General features: G+C 35.4%; 1 protein-coding gene across 31 annotated transcripts in view; it reads left to right on the forward strand.

Moving 5' to 3' along the window:
* The window catches only part of RIMS2 (regulating synaptic membrane exocytosis 2), a 280,764-nt gene that overhangs the window by 45,808 nt on the left and 222,588 nt on the right, over window positions 1–12,368 (forward strand). For all 31 annotated transcript variants that reach the window (XM_039328826.1, XM_039328838.1, XM_039328829.1 and 28 more), the window contains one exon: window positions 3,390–3,621. In XM_039328826.1, coding sequence (XP_039184760.1) covers window positions 3,390–3,621 — 232 coding nt within the window. The remainder of the gene's footprint in view (window positions 1–3,389; window positions 3,622–12,368) is intronic.

Consider the following 12,368-nt stretch of genomic DNA (forward strand, 5'->3'; position numbering starts at 1 on the left):
TGCTTAATAGATAGGAATTGGAACATGTTATTTTTTAAGAACTTAGAAGATGGACAGAAACAATAGCAGAAAGGTTCTCCATCAGACAGTCAACCCATGGTATGAAGAGCTTTGTAGGTGACATCAAGCCCCTTGAAACACACCCAGGATTTTTTTGGTAACCAGTGCAGATTGTGAATGGGAGGTGATCACATGATTGTAGCTCCTTATGATGTAATAGCAAGCTGGTCACCTGAAAGCCTGGATTGTGATTAGTGCTGCAGTGACTGGAACTTCAGAAACTGATCATATATTCATTTTTTTTCAGTGAACCATAACTTTGAATGGACACTGAATGAATGGACGTAATTTGAGGACTACCTTTATTCTGAAGTAGTTAATAATTAAGTTGTGGAAACTAAAGAATATTCAGTCTTTATATCAACAAGAATAAAAATATATTGATTCAGAGGAAGCTTGCAGTATGAAGTATAGACTAAAAAAACAGTGCATATGAACGCCTGGTAGAAATTAACCTTTGTCTTGTAGGATTACTTCTGTTTCTCTCATATTTTACTGGCCATATGGGTCTTTTCTCCACAGTTAATTTTTAGTCTTGCTATGAAGTATAAAAATATACTTGGTAGATGAAACATTGCCAGGCTAGATCAAACTTCCCAGATTAATGAGATACAAGAAACTTATTTATCTTTGTACATTGTGAACGAAAAGGACAAGAAAAATGACATACAAAGTAATTTATTTTCTTTCATTAATTATGAGTTATTTGTTCAGAGCCTGTTATGTGTAATTGTTTTCATAGGGCTGTTGTTACAGAAACTGAAATTGTCTAGTGTTACTGAAACGTTCTATATACTTTATTTCAGTAGAATTTAAGTATTTTTATCCTTACGTATATTTACCCAATTTCTTAAACAGATAACCTACATTCATCAATCCCTTGTATTTTACCATTTCTCCTTTGAGCTTTTGTAGTTTTACAATTTATTCTTAACTGTGTGTTCTTTTACTTTTTAATGCTCTTATTTCAGAAATCAGTTCTGTTATTTTTAAGGTCAATTGCATGGATAGAAATTCAGCAAGCTTGAGTTAAGCATCACAGCATCCCTTCCTGGTATATGTCTGGGTCAGCTTTGGGGGCTGGAGGGAATAGTTCTTTGGTGGTGATCCTTCGTTTATGGCTGATTCCAATCAGTGTTAATGATGGGGTAGAGATCTAATTGTCTGCATTGTGGGGTTATCTCAGGTTTCAAGTCTCTTGCCATTCCTTTTCATTCATGAAAATGCTGTATTTGGGCATGGGGTTACATGTTTCCACGCTGTGCCCATCAGGCAACGTTGTTGAGCTGCTAATCCAGTTTCTAGAGGCTGTGAGGGCCTTTATAGGGATGATCTGGCTCTAAATGCAGAGCAAGATGGAGTGGCTCTGCGTTTTTGGCCCTCTTGGATCTGGTGGGGTATTATTTTTGTTTTCTGATGGGGTAGCATTTGCCCAGACAGAGCTAGTGGTAGTATGTTTTTTTTTCTCCCTGGATTTACTGCTCCTGCTCAAGGAATAGATGCCAGGCATGCTTACCTTTGTACAGATTCATCTTATGCACAAGTTGTACCCATCCTTGGACCTTTAAAAGAGTTGCTCACATTCACTCACGCCTGGAACACTTTCTGATTGGATTATTGCAAAGTGCTTTACAAAATTGGACTTTCCTTGAAAATCACCAGGAAGTTAGAACTAGTCCAGAATGTGGCAGCACAAGCAGTTTTGGGCACCTTTCAGTTTGTCCATATTACACCACAGTTGTGTGAGCTGCACTTCCAATTTTTTTCTAAATAGAATGCAAGGTCCTGTTGATCACCTTTAAAGCTTCTGAATGGCAAGGGGCCAAATCATTTGCAGTACTGTCTCTCCCCAAAGGAATCTACTCCTTCTACTGAGTCAGATAAACTGGGCATTCTCCAGGTCTCTTCTTTTAAAAGTGGTAGACTTTAAAAGTAGAGACTGGAGCTGCGGGATTGTAATTGTTTATATATTAAGGAATGCTGTTTTAGAGCACTGTGAATTTTTTTTGTTTATTTTGGCTTTAATGTTTTCTTTGATGTTTATTATTGGTTCTATGAGTGACCAAGGTTTGTGGTACATAAGATGGGTGGCCATGTATTTTTTTATATAAAGGTATGCTTGCATCTATCCATCCATCCACCCATAATTACTTACATGTGTACATACATCTGAAAAACTAACAAGCCCTGGGGAAAAAAAAATCAATTCAGCACTATTTTGGGAGTTTCCATATTTCTTTCAGATAATTTCTTCTTTTGACCAGGTCAGATCTGTAGCATATGTCCAATATGAGTCTAAATAATCTGCATGAACTTTTTATAAATTGACCTTAAGCCTCTAGTGCAGTTAGCATGTATAAATTATATATAAATTATAGACAAAATTAGAGCTAAAAAGCTTATATCCCTTTTGGCTCATAGAGAGGATGAAAAGTAAATCCCTATATTTGATAATCTATGAAGACTTTCAGTTTACTGTACATATAATACAGATTGAAAGTCATTTGATCTACTTCTGGAATGCAGGACCTGTCAGTCACTCCCAAGATTTGTAAATAGTCACATGCTTTTCTGTTTTTCAGATAAAGAAATATATTTGAAATATTATGGAAAAGATGTAGTCAGAGTATTAGAGAAACATGGAAATATATCAATAGAAATGATATGAATTGAAATTGTAGGATGAAGAATGAAAGATTGTGGTAGCAGTGAAATGCTGGATCTGGAAGCTAAACAGAATCTTAATACTTGCAATGGAAACTAGCAGGAACTTCTGGAGCTCTAGGCCACTGGGAAGTTGAAAAACATCTGAGAAGGCAATGATGCATTTTTCCCTATTGTTTCCAAGAAAATTTATCTGTGTCTATGTAGTCACAGGAGTTAAGCATTGTCTTCACAAAAGAAGCTAATGCTTTATTAATTTTAGGATTGTTGAGAGCATTCTCACTGTAATATTCACTTATCAGTAAGTGAATGTCATGTATTTATTCTTTTCTTTGGAAAATTTTATTTTTTCCATAGAATGGATGCATCCCCTCATAATCTATTTTCTGTTCCATGTAGGTTAGCTTCTCATAATAGAGATAATAGGTGAGAATGATGTGTATTTATTGTTTTAAGATTTTAGTCATTACCTTCAAGAGAGGAAGCACTATGTGGAGGAGAACACCACACTCTGTTAATTCATCATATGTAAACAAAAACCAACGTTATCTTTATTAGGATAATGCATCCTAACTTTTAAAAAATAAACTCAACATATTTTTTTACATTTTTTTACTCTTACATACATATGAATATTTACCTACAATTCTTCTTTTTGGGTGCAGGAAACTACACCAACAGTTTGAAATGTATAAAGAACAGGTGAAGAAAATGGGTGAAGAATCACAGCAGCAGCAACAGCAGCAGCAGCAGCAGCAACAACAGAAGGGTGACGCTCCAACCTGTGGCATTTGTCACAAAACAAAATTTGCTGATGGCTGTGGCCATAACTGTTCATATTGCCAAACTAAATTTTGTGCACGTTGTGGAGGACGAGTATCTTTACGTTCAAACAAGGTATGTATATGTTAAATAAACTTTTATTCTGATGTTGATTATTTCATTTCTTTACCATTTTTTCCAAGTCTGATACCCACATTTTAATTGGCATACTTTGGACTGTACTATATACTGTATTGGGTGGGCCCAGAATAAAATTTGATTTCATTCAGAGATAGATAAAATTAAATATATTTATGACTAAATAACCTGTGATCCTTGGTTCATCATTTCAGAGGTAATTCCTCACCAAATTGTTTAATGTCTTCAATAATATCAGAGCTGGTAATATACTTCACTGTAAAAGTTCTTAAAAATGTAGGGAGATATCCAGAGATGTATCTGCTTTGAAAATAGCCCATGTTGAACTGTATAGAATTATCAAATATCAGGAGTTAACCACAAGAGATATTTTATGACATTTTATAGTATGCAATAAAGCACTTTATGGATTATAATTTTTAAGAACATAAAATATTTTATAAAGTTTGCCAAATTTCAATTCCATGGGCCTCATGGTTTGCCATTTGAGGTAGTTTGCTTCAAAAGGTTTTGCCTCTATGCTGCACTGTTCCATCCAGTTAAATCAGTGGTCCTCAACCTGTGGGTCGGGACCCCATTTGGGGTCGAACGACCATTTCACGGGGGTCGCCAAACAAGGCCGTCCGCCATTTTTTCCCCTTTTCTTTGGCCACGCACCTGGCACCCAGTGATGTGTAAGTGGTTGGGGGTCACCACAACATGGGGAACTGTATTATGGGGTCGCGGCATTAGAAAGGTTGAAAACCACTGAGTTAAATGTTACAGACACAAATTGTTTTAGTAGTGTATAGATGAGTCCTAGTAGCTTAGATGAGGCCATTTAGGCACGGAATCCAATTCTTGAATGGATTAAAATGAGTTTTCTAATCTCTGATACATGTTCAATTATATTCAGGTTTAGTTTCCCCTTTTTATTAAAATTCAGCATTACATGGTTACTTTCACAAAATGTTCTTGCTACTCCAGTTTTCTTGATTAAGTAAATAAAATATATAATGTTTATTTTCAAATCAAGGATAGCTGATTCTCTTGTATCTTCCTCCAAACTCCAACGGAAAAAGATTATAACTATTTCTCAGTCATGTGTTTTATAATTTTCTCCAATCTGTCACCTTCTGTTAAGTATTAGACTGGAAGGCTTAAATGTTCCCTTTCCAATTTATTGGTTCAGCATTTATTTATATTGACTTGTCTATTTATTTGCAAATTTGGACTAAATATGCAAACAGCTAGAAGGGGGGTCAGGTTACATGCTGTCTTAAAGATATGTTAAAATCATATGCATGGATTTCTTCATGTTTTTTTTTACAATGTGTAATATCTAAGAGAGCGTATTATTTGTTGAGCTATCTCCTTTCATCTGTTCTTCTAGATTTTTTGAACCAGTCATAATTATTAGAGGCAGATTTTTCTTATATAATTGAATAATTATCTGTATTCCCCAGTTGTAGCTGAGAAGGAAGGACATTAATACTAAATATATATTTTATAGAAATATATATATGTTTCATGTAGTTTTCTGGCTCACATATTTCATACTTATACCTTTACTCTGACTGTCTCTCCATCCTTTTTTAAATAATACTTTATTACAGTTTAAAATTTCACAAAAGCATTATCTTACAAAAGATAAAAAGCTAATACAAAGATACATGTATATATGTATATATACAATGTTGTTGTTAGTTGCGAAGTCTTGTCCGACCCATCGCAACTCCATGGACAACGTTCCTCCAGGCCTTCCTGTCCTCTACCATCTTCTCATGCCTACTGCTTCAGTGATGCCATCCAGCCACCTCATTCTCTGTTGTCCCCTTCTTCTATTGCCCTCAATCTTTCCCAGCATTAGGCTCTTCTCCAGTGAGTCCTTCCTTCTCATTAGGTGGCCAAAGTACTTGAGTTTCCACTTCAGGATCTGGCCTTCTAAAGAGCAGTCAGGGTTGATCTCCTCTAGGACTGATCGGTTTGATCACCTTGCGGTCCAGGGGACTCGCAGGAGTCTTCTCCAGCACCATAGTTCAAAGGCCTCAATTCTTTGGCGCTCAGTATATATTAAATGTAATATAACTTCTATAATTTTAATAGCTTATCATGTTCTCTGATACTATCAGAAAAACTACCTTCTTCCCATATCTCATCTCTTATCTATAAACAAATTCTTAAAGCCTCCTCATTAGCCTAATCAGCAAAAGTCCACTAATAGTTACCAGAAATAACAACATATATATATCTTAAACCCAATCAAATAAAGCTTTATATTCCTTTCTTTTTAACACAATAACTCATATTTTTTTCTAAAAATACAATTTTTCTATATCTCATCTCTTAACAATAAACAAATTTTCAAAAACCCACTTAGTGGGAGCAGGAGTGACCTCTAACATCTTGCTGGCTTTCCCATTGACATTGCTTGTGGAAAGCTGACAGGGAGAATGAGAAATCACTCCTCTTCCTCCTCAGCAGACCCCTGGGACTCTTGCCACTGTGCTGGAGGTTGCATGAATTAAGTGAACTGTGGACTGTGAGGAAAATTGCACCCCCGCTCCCCATCCCAACACAATCCCCAAGGGCCAAAACATGCTCCAGGGTTGAAAAACTAAAAGTTACCAATGGGGACAAAAGTTAACACTGGAAATCTAAAAATTTGCAAATTTTTATGTGTATATAAATTATGATGTGTTTTTAACTGAGAGACGTCAACTAATTGACCAGTTTAACTAATCCTTAACTATATAGCGTATAATATGAATAGGGCATAACATTTGAGGGCAGTTATTAATTCCTTTGTACCACATAAATAACAGCATATTTTTAAAGTGTTGCTCTGCTTTTAATTGTTTGTTCCTGCCATTCTATGATAATAAACTCTCTGACTCCAGAAATATCCACGAGATATTTCTTTACCTAAATAGAGAAACAGAATGGGCAGAAAATCAGTCTGTGTGGGAGAGATTTCCAACTTCCTGTCAGTTTCTCCACTTACTTTCCTTGTGGGAAACTGGCAGTGAGCATTGGAAACCCACCCAGCTGCTGCTAGGTGGGGGAGGCAGCAAAAGAGTGCACAAGTGGCCAATGTGGTACAAGTGTAGAGAAACTTGAGGAAGGAGCACCTTTGTCCGTTTACTTTCTCCCTGCAAATACTTTGGTAGTGGGGATATGGCAAGGAGCATCAACAATTATATCCATTTGTTCCCTGTTCCCTAACAACCTGTGGGAAGCTTTTAAGAAACATTGAAAATAAGGATGACATGACCATGGCTGACCATAGCACACCATAGCACTGAACAGCAGCAGTATAGCATCACTGAAGTGGTAAAAAAAATCCCCAAATGTCATATCCTTCAGAATAATGGTCTCAGCATTCTGCATATTAGCTTATTTCAGATACCATTTTTTGACAGAGTTTTGCCCTATAATGCAGTGTTTCATCCAACTGAAGATTACAAAGTATTGAACAGTCACAAGAGTTTTAGGAGTATATACTATATATGTATGAATGTATGAACAAATAAACATATATTCCATAATTGTGATATAATGGTGAACTAAACTGCTTATTGTCATATACAGTTGCTTCCCTCCCCCTCCGGATATGATGTAGAAACCTATCAACATTTTTACTTTCACCATTGGGATATTTTTTTAGGGAGTTTCTCACTCACTTATGATTGTTTTGTAAAATAATTTTATTACTACACATCCAGCCCTCTCAATTCCTGGCAAATAGATGGGGAAGAAAAGAAGGTAATGACAGATTTTATCTTCCTGGGCTCCAGGATCACTGCAGATGGGGATTGCAGCCAAGAAATTAAAAGACGCTTGCTCCTGGGGATGAAAGCTATGGCAAATCTAGACAGCATACTAAAAAGCAGAGACATCATCCTGCCAACAAAAGTGCGTATAGTCCGGGCCATGGTTTTCTCAGCTGCAATGTATGGCTGTGAAAGTTGGACCATGAGAAAGGCTGAGTGCCAAAGAATTGAGGCCTTTGAACTATGGTGCTGGAGAAGACTCCTGTGAGTCCCTTGGACCGCAAGGCAATCAAACCGATGAGTCCTAGAGGAGATCAACCCTGACTGCTCTTTAGAAAGCCAGATCCTGAAGTTGAAACTCAAGTACTTTGGCCACCTAATGAGAAGGAAGGACTCACTGGAGAAGAACTTAATGCTGGGAAAGATTGAGGGCAATAGAAGAAGGGGACGACAGAGAATGAAGTGGCTGGTTGGAGTCACTGAAGCAGTAGGTGTGAGCTTAAATGGACTCCAGAAGATGGTAGAGGACAGGAAGGCCTGGAGGAACATTGTCCACGGGGTCGTGATGGGTCGGACACGACTTCACAACTAACAACAACAATTTTAAGATATGTCTAAAGAGATCTCAGCAGATGTTTTCCTCTGAAGACTAGATGTGAATTACAAAACGATGATGCATTTTTGTAATACTTCTGGTTTGAATTTGAGGAGTGGGAGAAGAGGGAACAATACTATCATATAGCACTATATAACAGTTGCAGATGCATCTCTTGAGACAGATCTTGGCTGTGTCATCTGAAGTACTGGTTGAGACAAATATTCGGAGGCAAGTCCCTGTCCCAGTTTAATACACACCTCTACTGTAAGGAAAATACAGCTTCTCATTTGACCTACTATGAACTCCCATATCACTCTCTGTATATGTTGGGTCAAGGAAAACCAGTGGCTGAAGTTAAGTGGCTAAGGAATTAATGCGAATTTTCTCATTCTGCTGCTTTACACTGGAATACCTGATAAAAGAAAGGTTTATCAGCCTGATAGAATTGAAGATTACTATTATGAATAATAATTGATGATTTTAAAAATTGAAATTAAACTTGAAACATTGATACTGAAGTAATAATTTGTAGGGGCATAAAAAGCTGGCTTTTCCCCCTAACCATTGGGATAGGGTGAGTTTGGAGCCTAGAGGGACTGCTGATGTATGGCAGAGGGTTGGGTAGAAAAATTACAGATGTTTGTGTCATGATTAATTTTTTTTACTGATTTGGCAGATTAGATTTTGTGGGTTGAAATTGAGGGGGATATGAACTTTGCACAGGAAAGCGATATTAAAATGTTCATTTAAATTTGGCAACATAAAACGTTAATGGTCCCAGCATCAGCATATGTTATGCATATAGGTAGTACTTGAGTTATGACTGCAGTTGGGACCAGAATTTCTATTACTAAGTGATAAGGTTGTAAAGCACGACTTCAGTGACCCCATTGCTTAGTAATTGCAATGTTGCTGTTGTTAACCAGATCTCACCAACGGTTAGACTCACCCTGATCCAAGCCATTCCTGACTTGGTCCTTCCCAATACCTTCAATAATAAACTCCCTCCAACCACCTATCTTCCCCTATCTCTGCCCTTTTGGCCACCTGCTTACTGCTGCCTATAACTGCCCTGTCATCCAGCCCTGCCTACTGCCAAAATGTAGGCATGCAAAAAAGGCACTGGTTGCACCAGAGCAAAAGTACGACCTGGTATGCTGTAGATATCCTTACTCAATGATAGATGCACTTTCACATTTGAATTGTTAAAGAAAATTGAATAAATGCTATCTGAATCTAGTACTTATTTAATTTCCAATAAACATTGTCCATTCTGATCCCTACTTGCCTGTTTTCTTCATGTGTCTCTAAAATCAGTGAAAGCCAGTTACATCTATAAAAACAGATGCAAATAATTAACTTTTAAGAAAACTAGCTAAACAAGGGTGTCAAACTGCTGGCCTGCGTGGGAGCTGCGCCCATCCCATTGCCAGCAATGGCAAAACAGTCGCAATATGTTGTGTGGCATCATTGTGTGACGTTGCGAGTTTGACATGTCTGAGCTAAGAGATATACATATGCTTAATTTCTCTTTGGCTGAAGAATAACATAAAAAATGTTAACTATTTTACAGTAATACAAGATATTCTCCACTATAGTATTTTCTCCTTGTAATGATCTTGGAAAAAACATTTTTAATTAATGAGATGACTTACCTCATATTTTGTTTTGTGTTAATTTGGGTCACAATAAGTATGTTTGCATGATGCACCAAGGTTTGGCTGGAACTACCTTATCCATGGATCCAGTGACTGTTTTGTAAATTGAGAGGTTATAAATTAGCCTGTCACAGATTAACGCTCTGTCCTAGATTTGGGTAACACAGAAAACTATGATTAAAAATAGGTTAACTTGAAACTAACATTTTAAAACTCACTTTGGCAAAAGCAGCGGATTTATTAGTATAGTATAGTATAGTATAGTATAGTATAGTATAGTATAGTATAGTATAGTATAGTATAGTATAGTATAGTATAATATAGTAATATTCCATTTTACATTCAGGAGCTCAACATCAATGAGAGAAAAATTAGCAAAAAAGATACAGACCAACTCTGGAGGCTGAATGTTAAAATTGTATTATTTTGTTAAGGGCAATGACTCTGAGATGATACTTATATATTTGACTAGTGCTCATGCAAAGTGAATGCTCTAACTCTGCCATAAAGCATTTCTTTATAACTTATAAATTTTATAACCTAGCTGAGGATAGGTTAAAGGCTTTTCAGTTCTACAGCCTAAATAGTGTTTGAGTGTTAAATTGTATTTGCCACCTGGTTAGGCATTCTGAAACAATATCAAATGTTGTTAGGTTTCAGTCATATGCCTTTATAAAAGTTAGCTAAACCATCCGTTGTTTTAACCACAGGTGTGTAATAGCACACCTAAGAGTCTTTTGAGTACAGTTGGGCTTCATGCCACAGCAGCAGGCTATTAACATTTAATAAGATAGATTTGGCTTCAGATGCTGGAAACCCATCTGAGGAATAGACAGATTGCTAGATAGATAATGAAGACATTGCTAGTAAGAGAGTAAAGTTGAGTATATCTAGGATTTGTCGGGGCTTTGTGATTAGAATTTTGTCTAGACAATTCCTATAGAATAGGTATCTTAAATTTGGGAATTACTTACAAGTCTGCTTGTAAATGGATATCCTCCCTTTCTTTTTTGTTTGAAACAGTAATTAATACTTAGAGCAACTTTTTATTTTACCTCCTGTGTTTAAAAGAAAACTACGTATGGGGAATAGGTTTAAAAGAAGCAACCTGGACTTAAATTCATTAAGTCTGTAACATGCCATTTCTATTTTTTTAAATAAAATCTTGTAAAGGAATAATTACAGTTGCAATTGCTTTAGTTATCAAAAGATGTCTTCAGTCGTGATCCACAGGATCAAAAAAAAAGAAAGTAATTCAGGTAGTTATCAGTTTCTTAATTTGTGTGGATGGTTTTTGTGGGTGAATGTTATGATGAAGTTGGTCTTAATATTAGTAAAATGATTTGCTCCATAAGGTGGTTTAAAAGTGTATAAAGCAAGAAAATTTTGGAGTATATAAAAATTTATATCAGCTGCAATATATTTATATGTAATAAACTCCATGCAGAAATGAAATTCATTAAATGGTTATATTTACTAAATACACTTCCTATAAACATATTTACATACTTTCATTTTTCACAATTACCAGATATGATACAAATAACAATTTTTATGATCTCCTTATTTGAAATTTAATTATAAAAATCCATATTTGGAGGGATTTTTGCCAGTTTTAATCAGAAAATGCACAATATTTCAGTATATGTTGCACACATCAATATTTTGACTTAGTAGAATAAATTGTAATTTTATACTGTAAAGCTAAGTAGTTCTGTGCAGGGAAGAGCAAAAATAAGTTAACTTTTGTTCTATATAGTTGACAAATAAATTTGGGACTTGATGGAAATAGTTATTATTTTACATGATTATTTAAGACCCAGCAAAGTTTTTTTTAAAAAGGTATTTTTTATTGATTGATATGTGCTGTCAAGTCATTTTTGACTTCTAATGACAACATAGATTATCTCCATGAAATTAAGTGTTTAGGTAACAATTTAATTGATTAATTGGTAGTAAATAACCATATAATTTTGCTATTTGCTGTTTTTTAAGATTAATCATATAATTTAAAAATGTAATATTAAATGAACAGTAGCATATTATCAAAACATTAAGAATTATAGACTAACATACTGTTTCAGATTACTATTGAATATGTACTTGCTGAAGAATATGGACATTGGTGCACTTTAACTGCACTATTAATTCTATTAAATTCTGTGAATTTGTTTCTAATCACTTGTTGAGTTTTTCTGGTACCATTGATCATGAGCACCATAGACTTGTGTTTTCTGTTATGAAGTATTTTAAGAGAACATAAATATTCAAATCTGTGGGTTGTTTGATTATAGCACATTCTTTTACATATACCTAGGTGTTCTAAGATAGTACTTCTGTTTTTAGCATTTATGGTGTTCCAAGTGTGAATCGGCTCTGAAACACTTCTAAGTTCTTTATGAACTAGAAAGAGTAATTAGAGTACTAGATTTTATCTCCATTTTCAATGTGAAGCATTTTACTTATCATAGTAGCTTTTTGAGTCATAAAACTGTAGAGCCAGGAACATTTGGTAACTATGCTAAGAAAGAATAGGTTCATTTGTCTAATGTAGCACAAATGGAACCTATAATTTTATGTGTTGCCTCATTGACCTTACAGGTGTCATATAAGATTAATGTTTTTTTTAAATTAACAAGGCATTCACTGGTTACAAAGCAAGGAGTAAATATAGCAAAAGAGAAAAAAGTAATTTATAGCTCTATCATACTGTGA

Source organism: Crotalus tigris, unplaced genomic scaffold, assembly GCF_016545835.1.
Source record: "Crotalus tigris isolate CLP2741 ecotype Arizona unplaced genomic scaffold, ASM1654583v1 scf7180000024384.25900115:4084858, whole genome shotgun sequence".
In the NCBI taxonomy this organism is placed as follows: Eukaryota; Metazoa; Chordata; class Lepidosauria; order Squamata; family Viperidae; genus Crotalus; species Crotalus tigris.